The 26,228-nt window shown below is 47.1% G+C and overlaps 1 protein-coding gene across 1 annotated transcript in view; it reads right to left on the bottom strand.

Moving 5' to 3' along the window:
- PIK3R3 (phosphoinositide-3-kinase regulatory subunit 3) overlaps positions 1 to 25,543 on the bottom strand; it is a 411,089-nt gene extending 385,546 nt beyond the window's left edge. The window contains exon 1 of the mRNA XM_085602758.1: positions 25,486 to 25,543. Within this exon, the coding sequence (XP_085458884.1) occupies positions 25,486 to 25,530 (45 nt within the window). The 5' untranslated portion in view covers positions 25,531 to 25,543. The remainder of the gene's footprint in view (positions 1 to 25,485) is intronic.
- Between the last annotated feature and the right edge of the window lie 685 nt (positions 25,544 to 26,228).

Genomic DNA, 26,228 nt, shown 5'->3' with positions numbered 1-26,228 from the left:
CAGTAATGGGTAGGTCTGGATGTATAACTAGATCACTCTTAAGTACATCTCAGTGTTTTCTTAGGAGTGTCTGTGTAGTGCTAGATTTCACATTAGGTGTACTGCGTAGTTTCACCTTATTCTCTGTATCTTTCTGTTATTTGTGTTTATATAGCAATCTGCCTTGTGTAGTGTCTTGAGTCTTTGCTAATGCTTTGTTCAGAACTTTATTTGGGTATCCTCTCATGAAAACGTGTGTACATTAACTGTTTCTCTTTGCTAAAGGATTAATCAATGGTAATGTTTTTGGGCCCACGTAGGAGTTTCTGCTATAGAATGCTCCACTTAAGGGTAGGTTGATGTCCATTACATACATTCAAGAAGCTGTTACCTCTGGTGGTTTCATGATATAATGATGTCACAATTTCCTCATTATGTATTTTCCCTATTATGTCTAGATTTTTAATCTTAGATCTTTGAATATTAGTTAACAGTATTGTAGGAAGGTGGATATCTGACTATGGTTACCCCCAATGTTTTGCCTAGTGTCTAGCTGGTTTTTCGACTTAGTTGGCCTGAGATCCTGCCATTCAGGATCTCAGCCTATCTGCTCTCTCTTTAAAATGGACTCCATGTACCCTAGGTACATAACCAATTGGGATTGGATCACCCTGTGAGCCCCTGTACCAGTGTACACTAGGTACCCAGGGCATTGGTGTATCTAAGGCCTACCAGGGGCTGAAGCATGTATTATGCCACCCCTGGCCTGGCCTAGCAATTTGACACAACTGGCTGATCACTCAGCTGGGGTAAGTTGGTGTAACCACCTCTTACTTAGGTGTAGTATACCTATACCTAACCTTAAATGGGACACATGTTAACCTATAAGTCACTCCTATGGCAGGCCTTAACAATCCTGAAGGCAGAGTGCTTGGTTCCATGTGAGATGGTGCTCTGGCATGAGCTGAGCCTGTCTGCAGTGGTTGGAACAACTTCCTTCTACCGTTTCCAGATATCGTCATACCATATACTCTTAAGTGCATTATGAACCTCACGGTTAAATGCTATCTTTGGTTTGGCTTTATCAAAACATGTCGAGTAAGGTGTCATACGAATTGGAATACTAACCCCTCGCCAATCCTGACGACGGGGTTAGCATTCCACCCTTCTAGAGGGACACGACATGTACAGTACCTGAAACCCGGGTAAAATCAGACATAGCCTCAGCTCCACAAAATGGATGCTGCCGCCACAGACACAAGTCTGCCCTCCTGCTGCTGGGAGTCCTTCCAGCTTGGGAGACGTGGACAAAGGGTTTCCTGCCAGGGGAGGTGCGTGCACCACCCCAGACAGGATTTTGTGTATTGGTCAGGTAGGGCTTGAATGGAATCAGACATGCCTGAGGCTCACAAGGAGCCTCGGTGCATATGCCAGTTCAAACCGGTCCTGGGGCACACCAGCCCCGGACCTGGGGCGAGCTGGACAAAGGATTGGGGGTGTAACCACCCCCCTTCCTGGTCCCACCCTTAGGGAGGGACCTAGCAGGTAGTCCGGCCCCTAGAATCTGCTTAAAGGTAGGAGCTGTGTCCTAAGACTTCAGACATCCTGGAATCAACTTAACCACAAGAAGAAGACGGGAACTTCGATGCTCTGCTGCACAGAGGACAGAAGGAAATCTCCCCTATGGTCAGGGAGTGACCATCTTGCTAACGCAAGCACCAACCAGCTATTCGACGTCTGCTTTGCCGCCGCCTCCCGCTGGAGCCCGAGCCCAGAGCCCGACAAGACCTGGACCTCCAGACCTCTCACAGCCCGATCCACACCCGTGGAGGCACCGAGACACGTGGAGCCAGCCATCTTGAAAGACCCACGACAAGCTGCAAGCGCGACAACAGAGGCTCCTTCCAAGTTGTGCTTTGGGTCCTGAGAAGCCCAACATCCGAGCAGCATCTGCACCAAAGGTGAGCCCTCCAGCATCTCCACGATCTGCGTGGGGCCCCTCTGCACTTTGCATCTCGACGCGCCTGCCCGGTCCCTGGCCCGTTGGCTAGTGGCCATTTTGGCGATGAACCTTGAAATCAACGACACTGGTCTGGTTGCTCCAGACTGGCCCCAGCTGCTCTCCAAAGGAGCAGCCCCTCTGACCTTGCGGGTCAGAACAATCAGCTGTCTTTACTTTCCACGACTCCTGCCTTTGCCAAGGCTTGTTTGCTTCTTTCGAGTCGCCGACACCGCCGACAGCGAGAGCCTGCGTGCGACAGCTCGTGAACCGACTCCTGGACGTCGTTGACCTTCAGGGACCATGTGGCTGCGGAGACAAGCTACACCTCATCACCTGTTTGCACCCGACATCGCCTGGTACCTACCTGGTGCCACGCCGGTCACTGGCTAGTGACTGTGAACACTGTCCCCTCTGCTTTCAGGTCTTCTACAACTCCGATCCACTCTTGGATCCACCGCATCTCTTCTGGACCGGCCGCCTGCAGCATCTTTGTCATCAGGCTCCATTGAACAGATAGACGAAACCCGACGCACTTCGAGACCTATGCACCCGCTTCCTGTGGGGGAGGTAAAGCTGGCACTCCGGTGCCCAAGTGTAGAGAAACATCTCTAGTGTCTGTGTTTTAAGTCTTAAGTTCGTAGTCCATCCAGAAGACCCTTCTAGAAGTAACTTTTGAACTTTTACGCACCCATTGAAAACCTTTGGGAGCACGCGTGTAACTTTCCTCACTGCACACGCGACCCGTGGACCTCCTGGTCACTAACTGAAGTTAGCTCCTTGTAGGCCCAGCGATTCTAGAGGCCCTAGGCCTTTTCCCTTTCCTGTTCGTGGTACTTATACCGCTATTTTAGTATATGGTTTGATCGGCCACCAGGGCCTATCCATATAAAGTGCAACTTCTGTATATTATAACACTGTCTTGTTTAACGATTTGTGCTCCTGTGCTCATAAAGAGTCTAGGGGATACTTTGAGTAATAAATACATATATATTTTGAATATATATCTGTGTGGTGTCCTTTCATTGGTATAAAGGGGGGTTACATAGGGTAAAACAGCTTGCTTAACACGCTTTAACGAGTTTAGCCTCAAAGACTGCTTAGCCTACGCTACCACTAGGGCAGCTAGTCCGAAAAGGTTGACTTACAACCACACCATAAGGGTTGCTTGGCCTGGTACCAGGTGGTCACTTTAACTAGTGAAGAGCACATACCAGGCCAACTTCTCACAAGTATCAAGTTAAAATTACTGGTATTTAAACAATGTACAAATCTTAATGCAGAAGTTTCACTGCCATCCACAATAACAAAAAGGCAATCGATTAAATGGACTCATAAAACCATCTGACTGGGGTGCTCATCAAAGGTGGTGAACCAGGTCACCTGCTCCTTCCAACAGCCTGTGAAAAGGTTGCAAAGCTGTAGGCAGAGCAGGTCCCCATTGCAGTTCCTTTTGTTGCCTAATGAATTGATCTTGAAATATACAGATGTTTTGATTCAAACAACATGTAAAAACATAATCATACTAACATGCCAGCGTGTTGTGCATACATCAGGGCGTGTGTCCCTAGGAAATTACTCCTTGCAGTCACTGAGTAAAGGTTTATTAAGCACAAGCCATTAGTTATCATAGACCAATGGACCCCACCAGGCTCATGCTCAGCCGAGGCCACGAATCAGGATACCACACGAGAGAACATGTCAATGAGCAGAACTGGAATGTGAACAATAAATAGGCCATAGCAAAAATAATGCACTTTCATAGCAAAATATTTGTCCTTGTCTTCTTGCTGTTTTGCAGGGGCGGCTCCTCCACTAGGGCGGAGGAGTGTCGCCCCACTGCTTTCTCGCAGTGCGAGAAGCAGAAACATAAAATGGTAATAACTTTCAGTTATTACCATTTTATGTTTGGTTGCGGGTAGGTGGGCAGATTTGCTCTGCGAGCAGCCAGGGCAGGGGAGGAGTGTTGTGCCCACTCCTGAGGGAGCAATGACTGTTTGGTCGGCCCTCTGGGGCTGCCCAAACCAGACATGAACACTCTAATCTTCTCCATGCAGGCTGCATGGAGAACATGGCCTCCCTGTAAGCCCTGGCTGGGGGGGCGTCCCCACCAATCACAACGCTGCTTAAAGCATTGTGATTGGCTTAGGGGAGGGTCCAGAGGAAGCCTGGCTGCCTGCTTACTGTTCCTGCTTTCCTGCCTCCGGCAGAAGCAGGAGGCAAGATGATGTGGGACCTGGCCAGCGGAAAGGTAAGTCTACTTTTTTAAAATTAAATTAAACTCCAGCGTAATCCCCCCTCCCCACGCAACTCCCCCCTACTCCCACCCACGAGCCATGCCAGCCACGACTGCTGTTTTGGCTACCACACCGAAAAATGGCAGTGTTAATTCTCTTTTGTCTGAACAAAGAGCAAAATAAATCATCATGAATCTATAATTGCTATTTTGCAGAAAAAGCCTAAAGATGTGCCCACTATGGAAGGACTGTGTAGGTTTTGCTGATGCTGACAGACATGTTGGAGATATTTAAGTGCTCCATCAATTTTGTTCTTCCCTTTTGCCATGTTTTCTCCTATTTTTACGGAAGACTTTTGCAATCCAGATAACTAGGGGCTTAAGGTTCCAGACCAGAGAGGGACGCTGATCTTACAAACTTAGAGCATCAGTGGGAAACAGCCTTTACCAAGCAATGGCTTTGCAATGCAGTCTTTACCATGTGTGCCATTACCACACAGATTCGTTTATCACTCATGGTAAGTGTATATATTTCCTTCAGGAGTAGGTCTGGAACTCTCATACATCAGGGACACTGGGGATTTCCGGAGGAAGATTTACAACATTACATGGGAAGATCAATTTGTGCTCATGACTTGATGTTAGCGCATTGTATACTAGCATCAAACACGCAGATGGCCTGAGAGCATTAGCACATTACTTGGGTAAAAGACCAATGATGACCCTGCATCAACAAACAAACATGTTACTGCAAATGGCGGAGTGATGCCTTGATAACAATATTTTAATTTTTGATCAATTGACATGTAAACAGCTACAAGGCACAGCCACAGGCACCTGCTTCGCCCCGAGCTATGCAAATCTGCATATGGGCTGGTGGGAGGAGCAGGTGCTCATAACTAAACACAGCTGAGAAATGCTTGAAAATGTTATTCTGTATATCAGATACATCGACGGTTTGTTTATTCTGTGGCAGGGGTCTCAGGAATCAGCATACAGATTTGCATTAGAGCTAAATGAAAACAGTTTGAACCTATCATTTACCTGTACTTTGAGCGCGCAATCCGTACATTTTCTTGATTTGGAAATATTTGTGTAAGACAAACAGTTACACTCCAGAACCTATAGGAAGCCAATGTCGGGAAATTTGATTTTCCATTCAAGCAGCTTCCATCCGACAATACTGAAGGAGAGCATTCCATATGCGGAATGCCTCCATATGAAGCGTAACTGTAGCACTGCAGAGAGTCTGAGTGATGCCCAGAATGATTTATTTAAAAGGCTTAGAGCACGTGGGTACAGTCAGGAAACACTCGTTAAAGCTCAGCCTAAAACTTCACAAACAAAGAGAGAAGATATGCTCTTTAGTATCATCAACAAGAAAAAGAAACAAAGAGCACCACAGATTGGCACGCCTAGGCTCATTACAAGCTATTCTATATATTACACTAATTTGCGTAAACTTCTCTACAAGAATTGGAAAATCATTAAAAGCGACCCAGTGATTGGCTCTAAAATAGCGAGAGTTCCACCAATCACATTTAGAAGAGCCAAGTCAATGTGCAGCGAACTTGTCCGCAATGCACCAAAGGTGAAGAAAGAGACTGACTGGCTTAAAGTACCTTTTGTAATCCGTGGCAGCTTTACCTGCAGGAGTGACTTGGCGGTGTACATTTTACAATGCACCTGCAATAAAAGTTACGTAGATAGTACCATACACCCTGTACACGTAAGAATCTTACAACACCTACGTGCAATCACCAACGATGACCCTAGTTATCCTGTCGCTAGACACATCAACTCCTGCCATGGTGGTAATGTGAAGAATTTCGCGTATTTTGGAATTGACTCCATCCCTAAGAACCCGAGGGGTGGAAACAGACAATTGTCGCTTAGGAGACTTGAATCCAGACACATTCTGATGATGAACTCAAAGATTCCATTTAGGATGAATGCAGATGAAGCGCTATCAGTGCATCTGTAATTTCGTTTTGCACACTCTTTTTCGCTCTCTGGACCACTCCGGGCTTTGTAAATAGTGCACATCCCCTCTTTTAGTCACACAATAGATTTTCTTTGAATTCCTTTGGTAATCATTTGTGGGTCGAGAGTATGTATATTTTTTATATTTCTAGAATTATCTATGAGATATATCTAGGTGTCAGCCTTTTTTGCCCACTTGGTCTGTATTCCGTGGCTCCTTCCCTCGCATGCGCTACACTTTGGTTTACCCTAACCATTTTATGAGCATTTATAATGCGCTCGTAAGAGTTTTGGCATCCTCCTGTTATATTAATATAACATTTGTATATAGTGATTAGTCATATTAGCCCACTGGGACTTCACTGCATGGCCCTACCCTCGTAAGCGCTATATCATGGCCTATCTTAACTATTTCACTAGCATTTGCAACACGCGCCCAGGGGAATTGACCTCTCCCTATTATTTTCACTTTTTGGAACTTGTGAGCTGGCCCAAGCAATATTATAACGCTAATAAAGTAGGGCTTTTTCAAGCTGCTTCACCTTTTCAAGTACTCTGTAGATACTCGGCTCACCTAATTACCCCTCACCCACAGGGGCTACGTACGGCAAGAGCCGACTGTCACTAAGTCTTTCTTTCTTCTCTTCTCTCTTTTTTACCTTTGGAATATTTTGCTATTATAATTTTTATTTATTTTTCATACGCTGAGAATTTATCAACGTATTTGATTGTATTGTTTATTGACATGTGGTTTTGAGCTGGCTAAACTTTTATTTTCATTATGACAAACGGTTGCTGTGACAACCGCTAGTGGCGACTATGCATTTAATGATCACATTCAATGGGGCCCGCTATTGTGAACAAGATGGCTTGCCGCCGAATCGCCTCAAAGGTTTTTGTTTTTGAAGAATAAACTACAGTGGCATAATTCCACGGTGTCAGCTCAGTGAGGGTTTGGGGTGGGAAGTGTTAAAGAAAAGTTAGGACTATATTAAAAGGGGGCATGGTGAAGGCATGCATAGTAAAGGCTGCGTGTTAAAGGCATGTGTGGTAAAGGCTGCGTGATAAAGGCATGTGTGGTACAGGCTGCGTGATAAAGACGTGTGCTAAAGGCTGTGTGATAAAGGCATGTTTGGTAAAGACTGCATGATAAAGGCATGTGTGATAAAGGCATGTGTTGTAAAGTCATACAATCGCAGCAAATGGCAAGGCAATATTTAGGGTTTCAAAATTAGGGTTTGGGGGTTTAGTGGTGGGTAGAGATAAACGGTGGTATGGGTAATTTTAAGACTTAGGCAAGGATGATGGTATAGGATGGTAAGGGTAATAATTAGAGTTTAGCAATGGATAGTGGTAAAAGATGGTAAGGGGTCATTTTAGGACTTAGGCAATGGTAGTGGTGAAGGGTGGTAAGGGTAATTTGAGAGTTTGGCAGTGGATACTGGTAAAGGGTGGTAAGGGTAATTTTATGGTTTTGGGGCAGTAAGGGTAATTTTAGGGTATGGTCAGTAGTGGTTAGAGTGTGTTCATGGTAGTTTTAGGGGTTAGGGTGGGTGATGGTAAAGGGTGGTAAGGGTAATTTTAGGGTTTGGGGGTTGGTAGTGGTAAAGAAAGGTTAGGAGTAAATTAAAAAGGGGGCATAGAGGTAAGGAAGACATCTGCGTGGTAAAGGCATGGTAAGGGCTGTATGGTAAAGGCATGCGTGGTAAAGTCATACAAACGCGTCAACGGAACAATTACAGCAGAAGTACAATAATAAAACATGTCAGTATACATAGGAACTGTATTCCATTATTTAGGAAAAAAGACTCAAAGAAATACCACAGCTGCAAGATTGTGCCCCCAAGCACAAGCACAAAGGAACTGATGCCAAAAAGATCAGCAGCGCGTGCCCCCCTACGAGCATAATAATTATTGGGAAACCAGCTGGAAATATCTTGGAAATACCCTGATTTTATCCCAAAATTTCCGCTTGTAATGTTCAGAAAATACATGCTTTCACTCCGAAATAACAGCTTTTCATTTTTTAGCAAATGCTCATTTGAGACCAAACAACAACTTGTCTTTCTCTGAAAATAGATTATTTTTGACTTCCAATATCAATTCTCAGAAAGTAATTGCATTTTGACCCGAAATATCGAGTGGCATTTTAATTAAAATATACGATTTTGTCTATCACGTTTCTGGTCACCAGGGTAATGTTGTATCCCTAACTTCACCCTTTCATTTTTAGCGACTTCCTACGTAATCCCCAGATAGCCACTCACACGGCTACATTACATGTCCGGGCGCAGGGCTAGAGACACCCACGCATGCATGCATGCGCATACATGCCAGGCTTGCCCCTACGCCTCTCTCTCTCTCTCTCTCTCTCTCTCTCTCTCATATATCGGTACTAAGGCGGCGCCCTCCCTCTCTACCCCGGGGGTGCTGGGCAGCTGCCACAGTACCCCGAGTGGGCGCTAGCGGGGCACGAGGCCTGGAGCACATGCACGCGCCACACCCTGTGACCTGCAGATTTCTGTCAAGCCCCCGAGGACACTGCAGCACAAGAGGGGGTGAGGATGAACCGAACTGGGCAAGGCCCAGTGGTCAGTGGTTGATGGGGGCCACGCGGGAGATGTCAGTAACAAGCATTGGACGGATTCTATGTCCAGCTAAAACCTGGCACCCCGCGTCCAGCTCCGCACTCTGCGAGCAGCAGCGCCGTGGTTCACGACTCAGTGCCTTGAGGACTGACAAACACCCCGGTCAGGTCAAAGGTCCCTGGTCTCACTTCACACACACGCAGTGGCCACTAAAGGCAACTGACAGTCGTGTATAGTGCAAAACTGTGAGCTGTGGGTGATGCACGGTGAGGCGATTGACGGGAGGGGCTGACCTCCACCAGTCTGATGCACCAGCAGCCAGTGTTATGCGGTGAAGTTGGTAAAGAATGCCGCACAAGTGTTTCACTCCTCAGCGTTGCTCACTAACCCTTCAATGCGCTGCATATGTTTAATATTTGCATTCGAGCACGTTTGCAAATAGGCTGATCTGAGGATGAGCAGGTGTGCACATTCTGTTACAGCGGAAGTCATGATTTAGACGTGTGGGAAAGTGTTTACATTACGCATGGCCTCTTTTTAACTTAGAAGACATACATGCATCCGTTCACGTCTGAGTGGAAATGGAAAGTCCCTCTCTCCGCCTTGGAAGCTGTTCTGACTCACTGCGGCAATGAATGAAATGCCTGTGGGCAGTGACCCAGACACTGCCCTCTCGGATCAGGTTTAAGTGACCCGCCCGCATCCCTTAAACCTGCCAGCCCATCTCATGATGTTTCTGTCGCATCCCCCGTACTCGCTTAGCCCCCCCTCCATCCCCACCCCCAACAAAGCTAGGGCCCCTCTCCCACAAGCCCCTGGCATACCCCCCTCGACCCGAGACTACATTCTCCCAGAAAGGCTGGTAAATCTTTTACGGGAACTATGTGGCATTAGTGGCGAGTGTCCCAGGCTTCGTCCCTTCTTCGGTTTTTGGTCATGGGGTAATATTTTGGAGGGGGAGGGGTAGAAGGTGTGAACCTGTCCACTCACCCTGCGGCTAGTAGCATTGAAGGGCTGAGAAGCTGTTACATATGTTATCAAGATGGGCCAGGTTTTGTGTCTGCTTCATTTCTGAAAGCTTGAAATCTTCCAATGGATTGACCTCTGACCCTTGTGTCTGGCTGTCAAACGTATATTCTAGCTGCAGAGGGAAGAGGTGACGTCATAACCATGAATGCAGCTGCAGTGCTTAAACTCAAGAGTGCCACTAGAATCTTTGGAAAAACCACACTGGTTGGACCTCTGAACAAGTGTGTGGAAGGGTCTGGCATAGGGCTTCAGCATGCATGACTTGTGGAAACATCTCCCCTTTTCAATGAGGCCTTATTTTAAGGTCCCTTTTGAGTGCTGACATTTGAGACCTTTTTTTTAAGCCTTTTCCACTTCAGAGAAAAGTAAAACTACTGCTTGGAGCTTTGTACTCCTACAGGTCTCATGAAAGAACCAGGTGAGCTAGATCCAGTGGTCTCCTGTGTCCCGGTGGTTTATTTGTAGCCTATGTGAATCAGCATCCTAGCCTAGGAGACAACACTGCTCTGGCACTGGAGAGCATCTCACATGTTTAGCAGATAACCTGCTAAAGAAAAATAGTTGACTCCCCTCTCACCTGACCATCAAGGATAGGTGGTTATTTGACTGTTTCAACCACCTACATATTTCCCCCCCCCCCCGTTCACTGTACACCTGATTATTATGTTTTGCTTATATCCTTATGCTTCCTTATGTCCTGCTATGTAATGCAATTTTCTTTCCTTTGTGTATGTAAAGTGCTCTGACAAATGCAAAAAGAACTGTTGATGGACAGAATGCAGAACAATGTCATACATTCACCCCAGTACAGAGATCTGGGCCTAAATCCATCGTTTTTTTGCTCACCATGCCATTCCAGTTTGAACCCAGCCACATGCAAATCAGTCTTGACCCTGTGCCCTATGGGAACAGTCCAGCCCGAACTGCCAAGCCAGGTCCTCCCTGGACTGGAACCAAGCATCCTAGGACCGGTCTTGGGGTTTCACCCCTCTTCAGCCAGGATAGCTTGATTCCAGTGGCATGGCGAGCACGGGACTCATGTCTGAGCATACACGTCCCACTCGGGGTGACACTGATACCCACGGGTCAAGCAAGCGCTATATAAAACGTTAAAAAAAATAAAATAAAGCAGATCTAGCCTGGGGACCACAACCCTTTGATGACTTTCATAAGGCGGGATGCTGTGCCACGTTTGAGATCCGGCAGGAGGCCTTGATTTGGTGGTTCTCACACAGCCTGATCGATAGAGCACATGGGCGAGTGCTTCAGGGATGCGAACGCCAGGCCGTGGCCAGATATCCCACCTGTCTAGTGGTGGTGGTGGTGGTGCTGACAGATGAGCGCCAGCCATGTCGATACCAAGGGGCATATTATCAAGCACTGCGTTAAAATTATCGCCGCTTTAGCGTCAGAAAACTGCAGCTTATGCGACGATAATGGGCTTGATAATATGCCGCAGAGAATTCCCATTGAAGCCCATGTTGACACCAGAACATGGACTTCTATTGGAATTCTCTGCGGCATATTATCAAGCTCATTATCGCCACTTTAGCGGCAGTTTTCTGCCGCTAAAGCGGCGATAATTTTAACGCCGTTTCTTGATAATATGCCCCCAAGTCTCTTCTTTCTAATGAAGTCTGAATAGTATTTTACTTGCTTGTGAAGTGTGTCATTGTGCTTTCTTTGTGGGATCTCGACTTCCATGACAAGTGCCAGTTTTCTCTAGTGTTGTGATGAGTTGCTCTTCTCGTTGGAGCAGTCAAACAATGTGATCTCATCTGATTTGGGGTTCATACATCAGGGTCTTAAATAAGATAACTGTGGCCACTATCTTGGGGGGATGCCCCTCTGCTATGGACTCGAAGAAAATAAACTCCCCCGGTTAACCATAGATTCTTGACTGTTTCAGTTTAAAAAATCACCTGACACTTGTTTTTTGCGTCAAGTGCATATCTGTTTAATATTGACTATTTTGCTTTCTTCTACATCAGCACGAGAATCATCAACAGTACCTAAGAAAACCACTTATTCACTCAACCTTACTTTAATAAGATTACAGGAAACATTACTGAGATGGTTCCAGTGACAACATATTTAGATAACACAGTATTTGCAGACATGTGATGTCAATCAATCAATCAATCAATCAATCCCCATGAGGCTACAGGAAAGTATCAATCTATAGAAGAGTCTGTTACACTTGTATGTGTATTATAATAGTTTCTGTTAGATTTGACTATCTCCTGATTCAAGAAAAAAACTCCTCAAAATATGCTTTGTATCTCTTTTTGTGACGCGTTGCGTTTCGACATCTGTGTTGCGGTGTTCATTCTAATGAGATCTTCATCAGGACATTGGCCCCTTTATTAATTTTAAACCGGCTTCACATCAAATTGTTCAGTCATGGCGAATGTGGCTCCAATGTTAATCTGTTCCTTCCCAACAATGCACACTGCAGATGCTTTCCACCTTCACTGACATTTGTGGATATTTCCTTGTTGCGAACAGTCCTCAGATCTATTTAATTCATTTGTGTGGGTCGGCTGTATTAACTACTTCCTGACTTTTTTTCTGACAGGTAATCAAAGAATGCCCCCCGGTATCCTATGTGATGTTAAGATGTGGAAATAAGGGAGGTGTTAGAAATTTAGAAAAAATTGATTTTTTAAAAACCTTACCTTTAGCTGCTGTCCACCTCCAGTGTCGCATCGCGCCGTCTTTCCTCTTCCTGGATCCCAGCTGCCCCTGGGAAAGACTCCCATCCAATCCCCCTGCTGCATAGCAGTGCAGGGATTGGCTGGAGCAGGCTAGAAAGATGCTCCGCTCAGGCCAGGGAGTCTGTGGGGGTTTCTCCAGCCTGGCTGCTCAATACAGTCAGACTGGAGAAACCTAAGTGCGCATGTGTGTTTTGGTCGGCCTGAGACGGCTGGCCAAACACACATGAACAATTAGGGAGTGGATTGCTCGTAGCACTCCCCCTCCCTCGTCTCATGCCACAGCCCTGCCCCCTCCCTACACCGTTAGCTAAGAGCCGGAAAATGCAAAATAAAACGATGCAAGAACATCGTTTTGTTTTAAATTTGCTGGCACTGAGTGGGGCGGCGCTCCTCTGCCATTGCTGAGGAGCCGCCGCTGGAAATAAGTGATATTCGTTGGGACTGTTGATGAAGTTCATGTCGGATGTAAAAGAAAGGAACTATAGTTTTACAATAGGTATACACCTGACACAAATAAAGAAGTGTCAGTGTTTTTTAATTGAAATATAAGCAAATCTACAGTTGACCGGGTTGGGGTTGTCTTCTTGGGTTTTATTCATGAAGCCCCACTCCAGGGGACCTAACAAGGGCCACATCCATTCATTTCAGACTCCACTGCTATGCCCAGCACTCTTTGTGTTCAATGGTGTATGCTAGGGGACCTTGGTCCTTGGTTAATCAACACTGGCTATTCATCACTTTCCTCCGATGCTGACATCCCAAAAGGACTTAGGGGTTCAGATTAATTCCAATCTTAAGAGGTAGGGTCTGTGTAGGCTTGCTTGTCTGTAATAGGGGATCTTCTGAGGTTGGCTGCCGGATGGCCTGTTCGGAAGAGCTGCAGCGACAGCATAATATGGGTTGACCTCAGGAATCACGGCTCCAGTATTAAAGAGGGACCAGAGTGGATGCAAGTGAGTCCTATATTCAGTACTCACATCGACCCGATGAGTTTACGAGGAGACTGGTAGAGATGCGACAGAAAGGCGGAGACAATGCAACTCAAGCTTAATAGCTGCTGCTGGGCCTGGCATAGCGTGGTCGGGTCTTGTCCTCTGGTAGTGTGCTGACAGCTAGTTCAGGAGCAAGCTGAGTGTTGCAGGGCTTATGGGATACATTAGCAGACAAGAACTTAAGCAGGTTTGTTGGATCTGATCATCTCTGATATGGCAAGGACAAGAAACAGTCTGTGACCTGGCAGTGGTAACTAACATGGGCAGAGTGGAAGAGACACAGGGGCTTTAACGAGTGCAGTGCAATGCAGGGGGGGGGGTGTCCCAAACCTTTCAGATGTCCCCCAACCCTTTGCGAGGGCCCCAATTCACCTATGACCAATGAGTATCTGTGAGATATGGGAGACTTTGGGCCACTCTTCACATTCTGTAGGGGAGCCTCATCATTTTATATTGCGCTGCTGATGAGACAAGTAGTCAAGTGGTCTTGTGTATCCATAGTTCTTTCACTTTACCCCATCTATTTTTCATTGAAACGCGATGCATGTAATAGCTGCTCTTAATCCTATATATTGGATGTTAGGATCATGCAATATAATTTTCTTAATACTAAATAGAGTTATTTTAGTTTGAGGATACATAAAGGCTTATGTTTTATGAGTTAAGCCTCCTTTTATCGTAAATAGTTCAGTCGACAAGATATTACAATAATGACAGTATGATGCTGCCAAGCAGAAGTTCTGACACAGAAAGGCAGACCCAGTATCCATCACTTGGGTAAAGCACCAAGCAGCAGGGTCGGGCTGGCCTATAGGGCAATGGGGCAGTGAACGATAGGCTGGCCTGACAGGTTAGTGTATGGGCCTGTTTTCTGGCTGTTTGTGTATTGTTTTATTTTCTGCTGGGATGGTTTTTATTGTTAATTTCTCTAGTATTATAATAAACTTTACCTGCAGCAAGATCAAATCCATGCAGCGACCTTGCAAAACACTTATACAGAGCATCTTTATAAGTTAAAAACTGCCCCGATTTGAAAACATGGGCCACTTTTTTAGCTTTCTACTTCACTAAAAGTGCCACTTTTATTTTGGTGCCCGGGCCAATTTTCTGTCCCAGTTCGACCCTGCCCATAAGTCTATGTCCAGGCAGACGCAGGGTTCCATAGCCGGTGGTAAAGTTGGTGGCTGCTCTGTCATGGTCTGTGAAGTCTCGTACTGGAGGAATTGAGGAGTCTTGGCTAGGTCAGCAGAAGGTGCCCTCCTTGCTTGTCTATTTGCTGCTAACCATCGGTGTAATCCGGGGAGCCTGTGTGTGCCTGTATAGTAGACAGCTGTGTCACTCTACCAAGAATCATGAGGACCAGCTACCCAAGATGGGGTCATTGCCTCCTCCAAGCCCCTTCAAACTAGCAAAAGGTCCTGGTTGGAATGTGGGTTCTCAATATTTTCTTCCTTGGTGAATGTTGTGTACCCCTTATATAAATTTATTTTGTAGGGACCTTGCTTCACTTGTGTACTCTGAGCTGGGGAATAGTCCCACTTAGTGTAAGACTTGCCTCCTTCTGTCCTTAGCCTGGGAGCTTAGGCTGCCAATCAGATGGGGTGACACCTCCTGGAGCCAGCTGTGGGAATCCTTGTATATACTTTAGCAGTGTCCCGGGTTTGTCGTCATTGGTGTTCTCCACTGCTGGAAGATGGGACTATGATGGGCACATAGTCCATCCCTTCCAATGATGTCAATAGTCTATCTGAGGAATCAGTAGTGAGGCGCCTAACCTCACTCATGCGTCTACACGCTGCATTTGGGCCCCAAAGCACACATGTCTTCAGCGCCAGCTTGCAAAAAGACAGCATGTCATTGCCTCATTTCAGCATGCACTTTGCCCCTGCTGTTGTGCTGTTGAACTGCCATTAGTAAGCATAGTGCACACAAAATAACACTGTGCCCATTGGTGCCTATGTGCTTCTAGCCTTTCGTTTCCTGATGGGGTCATATTTCAATAACGGTTATACTTATAGACTTCTGATTTCCATCTGTTTGCCTTATTTTGTACTGTACAGTGTTTGTGTTCTGTATTAATAGACACATTCTTTTGTGAAGAAAACTATCTGGCTGGACATTCAAATGCCCTATACTGTGCCTGCTGCAAACCTCGACCACCAGCTAGAGAGCTTAGGCCTTGGAGGTGCTCGACCCCCACTACCATAGGTGAGCTCGACCCCTGCTACCATAGACGAGCTCAACCCCCACTATTATAGACAAGCTTGATCCCTGCTATCTTAGGTGAGCCTGACCCCACTACCGTAGGTGAGCTTGACCCCCGTTATATACATGAGCTCGACCCGACTTCCATAGATGAACTCAACCTCTGGTACCATTGATGAGCTCGACCCCCCGCTACAAGCATGAGCTCAAACCCCCTACTGTAAGTGAGCTGGACCCCCGCTACCATAGATGAGCTCGACCCCCACTTCCATTGGTGAGCTCGACTCCAGCTACCGTGTGTGAGCTTGACCTCCACTACTGTAAGTGAGCTTGACCACCACTACCATAGATAAGCTCGGCCCCCACTATCACAAGTGAGCTTGACCCCCGCTTCCATAAGTGAGCTTGACCACAGCTACCATAGATGAGCTCGACCCCCACTATCATAAGTGAGCTCGACCCCCACTATTGTAAGTGAGCTTGACTCCCGCTTCCATAGGTGAGCTCGACCACAGCTACCATAGATGAGCTCGACCCCCACTATCGTATGTGAGGCGAGCTTGATCCCCGCTACCATAGGTGATCTCGACGCTCGCTACTATAGATGAGCTCGACCCCGACTATTGTAAGTGAGCTTGACCCCCGCTACTATAGGTGATCTCGACCCTTGCTATCATAGATGAGCTCGACCCCCACTACCATAAGTGAGCCACGTACGCTACACAGTCTTTGTCTAACCTCTGCATAGTTCTGTTCAGCCAGGTCAGCAGGGAGCACATGCAGTACCTCCATCAGGTGCTGTTGGTGTCCCTTATTTACTTCCAGGATCTGGCTCGAGGTCTGACTCGTATGTTCGCCTCTAGTATTCTAAGAGCCATCTTTTCTTTTTGTGTGACTTCCTCAGGCCCACCAATGTCTCCATGCTTCCCTTCCCATCACATCTTGTATCTGCTCTTGGGTTACGTGGTGCACTCTTTGTCAAAGGATGTCTTCCTATGTACCACCCTGTGTTGTCTCTCTTATCTCTTATCATGTCTGCCATCTCTTACTTCTTCTCTGGAAAGTTCTCCTCATCTAATTTGTTTCTTATCTTGCTCTTGTAAGAGCTGCCTTTTTGTCTAAATGTACTTCTAATTGACTGTTCATATTTATATATTTTGTCCTTTTCTGAGATCATAATGCTCTTTTCCCTGCAAACTTTTTTTCTCTAAAGTGCAGAACAAAATACATGAGACATTTCCATGAAAAGATACTGAATGGTCTCTAATGATATAGCACTAAAGTGGTTTGACTACCATCACCGATTTTAGCCAAACGGAGGAGCCGGGACAAAACATTCCATAGCTGTCAGTTTAACCACTAGGAACATTGACAGACCGACTATTTTAACTGTGGAATGTGTCCAGCTTTTTTCTAAGATTATCTCTCTGCTGTAACTGCTTCAACAATAACAATTATTTCTCCTTAGAAACAATTCTCAGAAGAGACCACCTGCTGCATGCAGTTAGTAATCTACAGCCCAGAAGCCACTGCAGCCCCTTTTCGAGGGGGGACCAAATCTCACGCCCCCCCACCCTTCAGGGGTCCCTAATTCAGGCCAAGACCAATGAATGTCTATAAGATATGGGAGGCTTAGGGGCCGTCAATACATTCTGCAGGAACTCCATCATTTTGTGCAACTCACTGCTACAGCAACAATTTACAAATGAGGGGCCTCATTTATGAGGAAGTCAAACAGTGCAGCGCGGCGAGTCACCGTGCTGCGCTGCACTGTGTGACAGTGAAATGGCAGGAGTGGGAATGTGCAGTATTTAAGTCAAAATGACGCATTCCTGTCTTTTCCCTGCGCTGGCACCCTTTTGGCAATCTAGTGCTAACGCAAGCACTCTTGCACTATGGTGCAACGGTGCCTGCGTTGCATGCAGGATTGTTTTTGTGCAGGAAAGGGCACCTTCCTACACAAAAACAATCCTGGGAGGCCTATTCCTCTTTCTATGCGTGCTGCAGAGAGGAAGAAATGAGGAGGAATATTTCTCCTCGTTACGCCTCCTCTGGGAAGGTGTAAGCTTTTGGCGCATTCCCAGGTTTACAAGTTTTTGTAAATATAGGGATGCGTCAAAAATCCATGGGAGTTGTGTGGGAACACCCCACAACACCCATGGAACACTTACCCAGGGCAGAGTAACGCAACGCAGCGATTTGAGCTGTGTTGTGTCACTCCGGATATTTGAAGCCACTCAGTGTCACACAAAGTGGCTTTGCGTGGCTTCAAAAATCTGACTTAGAGGTTTGTGTCACGCATGTACCACGTTGCATGGTGTAAACGTGATGCAACCCTCTGATAAATGAGGGCCGAAGTCTTTCGAAAGCATACCCAGCCCCGTCCCCGCCAACGCCTTCGAAAGCCCCACTCCTTGCACTGTGAGGGCATGAGCCCACCCAAAAAATAACATATATACCACAGAACATTAGTGTTATGTTTTCCATACTTTTGTCCCTGACACACCTTTAATGAAAGTAGACATTTAGGGGCTCAATCGCCCATCTCAAGCGAGACAACGACACCCCTCCTCCGCAGACCCTCATAAAATTGCTACTTGAGCAAGTACGTGCACAAAATTCACAACTGGCCACCTTGTGCAACACAAGTGAAATTCCACACACTTTCCCTCACTCCAAACCGTTTTGAATGCTTCATCTTGAGGAACTTGTAGGGAAAAAAACACATGCAGCGCAAGGTTACAGCACAACTCACAATCTAAAATCCCCCAGACCCTGTAGCACTGTAATGTGTCATATTCCCATATTAACATAATATAGCTTTTCACGAAGGCCCTGATCTTGAGAGGAGCTATCTATACAGCACCCTGCTGCCCGCTGGCTAAGTTGGTTCTGTGTAGCTGCCCATGTGCTGCTGTAGATATTAGAGGTGGGGAGCCGAGCCAAGGGTCTAGTTTGGATCTTTAAGCCCCAGCATGAGCCAGGCGCTGATAATGTTTGCTATGTAAATCATACAACAAACGTCACATAAAGTAGGATAAAGTCTCTCCAGATATTCAAAAAAGTGGCATTCTCTCGAATGTTGAAGCTCTGACATTAATATGCCACATTATAGCACCGCACTGAGAAGTACTTGTTAAAAGGGATAGTTTTTAAACATGAACCATTAGAGAACTAGGAGACAATTATCATGCAATCCCTGGACCGGGCCCAGATTAATATAGAGCAATATTACAGTTCTATTAAATAAAACACTAAAAGTTTTTATATAACTGGTATTCTGAACACATGTTTGCTTTCATATGCAATAATGAAGGAAAAATAGTTTTGGTGAAATAAAATATTTGCCTAAAATCACACAGTTTAAGAGGATAAATGTCGATTTATGGAGGCTTTCTGGTTTCCTCTGTACAAATCAGCAGTAGTGGTTGCTACTACTTAACGGCAGTGGAGGGGTGGGTTGCGGGGGGATGGCGGACTGGGGGAGAGAATAAAAAAAAAACACCTGTGTGCCATCGCCACCGCCTCTCGGCCCTCTTCACCTGCTTCCAGGACTCTAGGGTCGCAAGCAGGAACAGGAGGCACCCAGGCTTCCAGACTCCCTTAGCCAATAAGGACGCTGCTTATAGAAGCGTTATGATTGGTCAGAGCGTCGTGGCTCGGCGCTCAGAGATGGAGTGGGAGCCTGGGCATATTCTCCAGCCAGGCTGTCATGCAGCCTGGGTGAAGAACATGCAAAGTGCGCATGACGGTTTGGCCGGCCCGAGATGGCTGGCCAAACATTCAAGTGCACTTAGGAGAGTGGCACCACTACTCCCTCTGATCCTCTGACACAGGCCAGCCCCGCCCTGCCCCTAACCAGCTGAGCAAAGATAGAAAAATAAAATTATTATAACAATGTGTTATCATTTTATTTTTCCTTTTTCACTTGCTCCAGAGCAGTAGGGAGAAACTCCTCCGCCTCAGTGGAGGAGCCGCTGCTGCAAATCAGCCACTAGATGGATATCTGCTTCTCTATCCTTTTATATGGTAGCGCTTTGTTTTACCCTCTTTGTGCAAATCAGTCAGTGAATGGGCATCTATCTGTTTTTTTCTTAGGTCAGGGCTTGTTTTTACCACTGTGTATTTTTCTGTCATTTTTACAAACTTGGAACGCCATTTACATTACCAGGTGTGTAACGCAGGACCCTGCAGCCTCAGCATTGCAGAGGGACCCCCAACTCTTCAGGGGGCCCCCGAAACCTTCAGCCCAAGACCAATGAATATCTGTGAGATAGGGGAGACTCGGGGGCCCTTCATCACATTCTGCAGGGAGAGGGGGGGGAATTATTTTGTGCTATGCCACTGGTTACACAAAAAACACATTCATATTTATGGACATGGGAAGATTTACTGATTTGCCCGAATCACAGGATGTTGAGCCCAAACCAAGACTCTAACCTGGTTCCCCAGTTCCAAAGTTGCCAGCTCTGGCTGTAACGCCACATCCTGGGTAGAGGGAGGCAGACAGAAGCCATATCAGAGCTTGGCTTGTATGGGCTCGATGTTCCTGCAGGACTTAGAGCTGAGCTAGAGCCAGGCTTCAGGCTCGACACTGGCTTGAGCTTTCAGTGGCTCGCCCACCTCTAGTAGTTCAAACAATATTTGTAATGTGTACATACATCTCTCACACCTCCTTCCTGATGACCTTCTAGGCGCTGCGCTCCAAAACAAGATAAATCAGCTCTCTGGTCACTCATGCATCACACCAACACGCTTCTTTTGCTACACAGCATCACAGCTAATACAATAGCTACTCATAGTGTGGTGTGCTGGCGAAAATGTGCTTCTGTGCCCTACACAGGGATATAAAGCGCTATATTAATGCTACAATACAATCTAAGCACGTATTGCCGAGAGGTGAAATGGCACCTCTTGGTGGATATTGCAATGCACCAGTGGCAAATAGTTCTCAGGGGATCCGGTTGACAGATGCTGGGTTTGGACAATGGACACGCCACCAGCAAGAAAAACAAGCATTGGCATAGCCAATAGGTCTCACCTTGGAGACCTTATAAGTGTTTAGCCATGTAACGGTTGATGTTGTTGCACCAAGGATATTGTGCTGCATAACTAAATGCTTATAAGGTCCCAAAAGCGAGACCTATTGGCTATGCCAATGCTTGTTCTTTTTGAAAGCTGCTCAAAGGGGGAGCACTGCATTGTGAGGATGAAAGAAGGAACATTCACACTGTTGTGACTTTTGGGCAACTTTACCAATACACTACTTTATTAGGAAGAGCTAGTTGGTGGTAATTTAACGGGTCATGGCCTGTTCCTACAGTCTCCTCTGCTCATATGGGATGAGGTGTGCATCCTACCAATAACACGGGATGGACTATGCCCAGGCGAGTAAAGAATTTCGAACCCAAAACAAATCAGAAAAGAAAGGGCAGAGAAGAACATGGCATGGCAGAGCATAAGTACTTTGGAGGGGGCAAAGAGTTAGAACTGTGCATTAGAGGAGCCGCGGATCAAAGGTAGTATGGCCGAGAAAAAGAACACTGGAGGGGTCAAAGGAATTGGAGGTGCAGCAGAACAGGCGAACAACAAATGCGAGCAAGGAACCGGAGATGCTGAGCAGATCAGAAGAAAATCAGAGGACATGAGAAGTGAAGAGAGAGGCTGGTTACCAGCCAGAGAAACCCCGAAAAGAAAAAGACAGCACAACCGAAAATAAATCAACTAATACCTTTTGACCCAATCAATCAATCAATCAATCAATCACATAATTTGTAAAGCGCACAATATACCCGTGAGGGTTTCAAGGCGCTGGGGGGGGCGGGGGGGTGAGCTGCTGCTATTGGTCGAAGAGCCAGGTCTTTAGTTGTCTCCTGAAGGTCAGCAGGTCTTCGGTTTGTCGTAGGTAGAGGGGGAGGGTGTTCCAGGTCTTGGTGGCGCGATGGGAGAAGAATCTGCCTCCGGAAGTAGTTCTCCGGATGTGTGGTTGACCGTGGCCAGGGCGTAGTCAGCGGAGCGGAGTTTCCTGTTGGGTACGTAGAAGAAGGAGAGTCGACTGTTGAGATAGGCTGGGCCGGTTTTGTGGAGTGCCTTGTGTGCGTGGATCAGGAGCTTGAAGGAGAATCTTTTGTCGACGGGGAGCCAGTGCAGGCTCCTCAGGTGGGGGGGTGATGTGGTCGTGGCGTGGGACGTCGAGGATCAGGCGTGACGAGGCGTTCTAGATTCTCTGTAGTCTGTTGATGAGCTTGTACGAGGCTCCGGCGTAGAGGGCGTTTCCGTAGTCGAGTCTGTTGCTGACTAGGGCCTGGGTGACTGTTTTCCACGTGTTTGTCGGGATCCATCTGTAGATCTTGCGGAGCATGCGGAGGGTGTTGAAACAGGTGGAGGAGACTGCGTTGACTTGTTTGGCCATGGAGAGTTTCGAGTCGAGGATGACTCCCAGGTTGCGTGCGTGGTCGGTGAGGGCCGGGGGGGACCCCAGTGACGTGGGCCACCAAGAGTCGTCCCAAGCGGAGGGGTTGGACCCGAGGATGAGGATTTCCGTCTTGACTGTGTTCAGTTTGAGGCGGCTGTCCTCCATCCAGTCTGCAACGGCCTTCATTCCCTGGTGGAGGTTGGATTTGGCGGTGAGGGGGTTCTTGGTGAGGGAGAGGATCAGGCCCAGACTACTAGAGAGAAGCGCTGAGTCCCACAGACCAGAACAAGTTAATAGTGCGATGCAAGCAGTCGGTTACTTGTGGGCCAGATACCACTAATTTGATTTACAAACACCGGGGTAGGTTTTTGAGCACCAATGAAAGAAAGGGTATTAGTTAGACCGAGTTCTACATTTTCCACCAATACAGGTTGTATTAGATTCTTATTTACGTGAAGGGGAAAAAAAAAGGAGGTAACTTTCACGACACCACTTCTCTCCTTTCAAGTTAGATAAGAAATCAGACACGATGATGATCAGATCCCACAACTGACCGTTTCCTTCCATTTACTTTCTCTGGCAAACAATCATGTTCATTTTGCTCATCAGAGAATAAGCAGCATACAAGTATGTCATTTGCATAACACAGCTGTAATATGTATGCCTTGTTGCTACAATCGCCAAGCACATTTACATAAACTACTACAAAGGCAACCCCCCAAACTGTTCAGGTGACAGTGAGGTGTGAAGCATTTCTGCTAGCATATGTATTCAATAAAACTCAAATGCACCCCGTGTTCACACAAGGATGCTGAGCTTCTTCTTGCATGCTACGCTTTCATATTAGAGGGCTGGGTATGCTATGTGACTTAATACATTGTTATATAGTAAATATGGCAAGACTTGCCACGCCAATAAAGTAGACCTGTCATGCCAATGAAGTGTATTGTGTTGGCCACCAAGGCACACAGTCAATACTGTCCTAGAGGTAATGTACCTTCCAGCAGACATTCCCTATGCTCCCAGCATTCACTCACACCCATGAGATACTTACACATGAGGGTGCTGAACGCCACCACGGCCAGAAGCCCCTGCAGGAATATACCTAAGTCGTTCATCAGGGCTCGGTTGCCGCATCCTCGGTTGGCAGGGGCAGCTTGTGTTTTGGCGCTCAGGCTGCTTGTACTGCTGTTGCCACTGGTCAGCCCAGTTACTAAGCTGCGGATCATGGCTGCGACCGAGCCCAGGAAGCAAGTCCGGCGGTCGCTCCTCCACTGCCCGCATAGGGCAGGCAGACGGCATGGCTGCCAGCAGCAGTGCTAAGAGAGTGGGACAGGCAGGACCGGTGACGCAGCAGCCGCCACCCCAGCCGCCTCCGAGAAGGAGGAATACAACGATCCCAACGCCTGGAGCCCACAACTGTAGTGATCAGGACCAGGAGGGGAGAGTTAAAAGGACAACACACCGCAGCGTGTCACTGGAGCGCCGACAGCCACACAAAGAGCACACTATCTCTTTAAGTGAACTGATCGTTCCAGCTGTTACGGGGCGTGATTACGTCACAAGGAGAACATATGACCGAACGACTAACTGCTAGAATGCAAAACAAGAGCTCCAAACTCAGGTATCATCCATGTTAGGTTGGGTGTACACGTATCAACATCCATACGAAGAAGAGGACTAACTCGCTGCTTATTCTTAAGTGCTTTGGAACTTTGCATGCACATTAGATGTCCTCCGGACGTGTTAATTCTATTGCTCGGTGTAGTGTTTGTAGATGTCTATTCTGAATTTCTCCTGATGGTGTCTGTCTTCTGAAGAATGCCATATTGGGATCGAAATTAGAAATGGATAACCAAAACAAGCTGCATATGCGAAGCGGCATTTTCATTGCTATGACAACGAAAGCTTCTCAAGATGGCGTTGGACTGTCCACAGTCCGTACGGACACGCGCATGCTGTTTGCTTTGGACAAATGGCGAGAGCAGCCATCTTTGTCCATGCAGACGCATGCATGTAAGCCCTAGGGAGAATTTATTGCAAAAGGCTCTCGCATGGCGAGGGCAGGGCATGCGCTGCTTTCGCCAGGCGAGACCTAATAGAGGGAATTCTACTGGTACAAAAATGAATGTTTACGAATTTCGCACTAAAAATCAATTGCACGTTGTAACTATAATCATTTTTTCTGTCCAGAAGTTCAGTTGATGTTTCAAACTCCATATGTCTGTAACCGGATCCAGCAGAAACCATTTGGAACTGGTCACAGGAGGGGCTACCTTAAGTCAGCCATATCACTTCCCTTCCTCCAGTCTGCTCGGCCTCCTACCCCGCACATGCACAACTCTTAAAATGACAAGCTGCCTGCCAATGTGGGAGCCACAAAGTTTCATCTACGAGGAAATTCTATTTATATTTGCTTGCCAGGTGCAAAGCGGTGCATCAGGTGCACTTTAAAGCCATTATTATAATTTCGTAGGCCTTTGAAATAGGGCACCCCGCTGATCTCACTTCCTACAACCGAAAAAACAAATGCTATTATTAACCAATTCAATAGTACACCTATCATCAGTCTGGAGGGGAAGAAAAGCTGAGTCACTCGTGCAATTGTTCAGACACGTGACCTGCAGAATACAGGAAGATTTCCGAACATTGCATCAACCCACTGATTTTATCTTACCAGACTTCGAGCCAAAGAAGATATCGCGCCCCTGCAGCAGTGACATCAAAGAAGCGCCAGGGTTGGATTTCTAGGCTGACGGGTTCGCCACAGATCTCTCCCGCCCCCAACCACGAGGGTGCCTTAGGCGAGTCTGGGCTTTCAGGCAAAGAGTACCACTACGGTGCGGGTACTCGCTGAACATTGAAACTACAAGTCCCAGCATGCTGAGTGCAGTTGACTGGAAAATAGTGCTGTTTTCAGTAGCTGTATTAGGACAGCATAGGCTTTGCAGATGCATAGGAGGGAGGCGTATTTACTGTTCTAAATCCAACCCTAGAATATTTGGGAAAGTGCATTTTCCAAGTGGCCTATATATTTCCCGTTCCCCCCTCCCTGGATTATTTTTAGACAATGTATATCTTCTCAAATATTATGAAACAGGGCTGACATGGTAATTCAGTGTCTCAGCACAATCCCAGCGGCTGCTGACGTCAGGGTGCTGCAGAAAGCTGAAAACTAGTAACGCTGAAAAGCAGGTGCACGCACGCAGCTATGGGAAGGCCAATCACCCCATGCCAGGCCCAGGAGGGTGCCAAGTAGAAGGTTCTAGACTTTCATTCACCGGCAGAGTGCATTCTGGGAGCTGGAGAGCGCGGCTGCGTCACTTGAACCAACCAACCAACCTGATCAACACGCTTGATATTTGCTGAAGGAAGGCATGACAGCATGGCGTCCTGCTGGCGTGGCGCGATCCGCGGTACACGCTGTGCCCCACAGGTGCGAGATTTGTCTTTGAGTGTGTGCAGGCCTTGGACGAGCCGGCTGGTGGTCAGGGCGGCTGCCAGCCTTCGGAGGGCACCGAGTTCTCCTCTAGAGTGTTCATTACCGTGTGGCTGCAGGCACACAGCACCGGGCTATTACAGCAGCCACATCACACACCGGCTGCCTTGCGCCGCCAGGCTCCTTCAGATGCACCAATTATAAATTAACTCGCGCTGCACAGCGTGCGCTTGGGTGTGAGTGTGTGCGTGCCTTCGTGTGCGTACTTGTGTGTGCGTTCATGCACGTGTATGTGTACTTTTGTGTGTCTGCATCTGTGTGCACGTGAGTGTATGTTTACGTTTGTGTGTTTGTGTTCTTGGATGTGTGTGAATGCATGCATGCACGTGACGTGTGTGCTAATTTCTGTGCATGCACGTGTGTGCACGTACATGTGTGTACGTGGGATGTGCGCCGTATGTATGTGAATAACATTTCTGGTGACCCCCTCCACTAGCAAATTAACCCTTAATGGAAGTCAATGGCAGGTCCCTTGGTACACATACCAGCGGGTGCAAGCACCAGACCGAAGCGGGTGTTGGTGTGATAGAGGAGGGATATGAGAACTCGATACAATATGACTGTGTTCAACCCACGCGAGAACTGC

This window comes from Triturus cristatus, chromosome 4_2 (assembly GCF_964204655.1).
Source record: "Triturus cristatus chromosome 4_2, aTriCri1.1, whole genome shotgun sequence".
Lineage (NCBI taxonomy): Eukaryota > Metazoa > Chordata > Amphibia > Caudata > Salamandridae > Triturus > Triturus cristatus.
The sequence above is the reverse complement of the archived record's forward strand: the minus strand, read 5'-3'. Positions and strand labels throughout refer to the sequence as shown.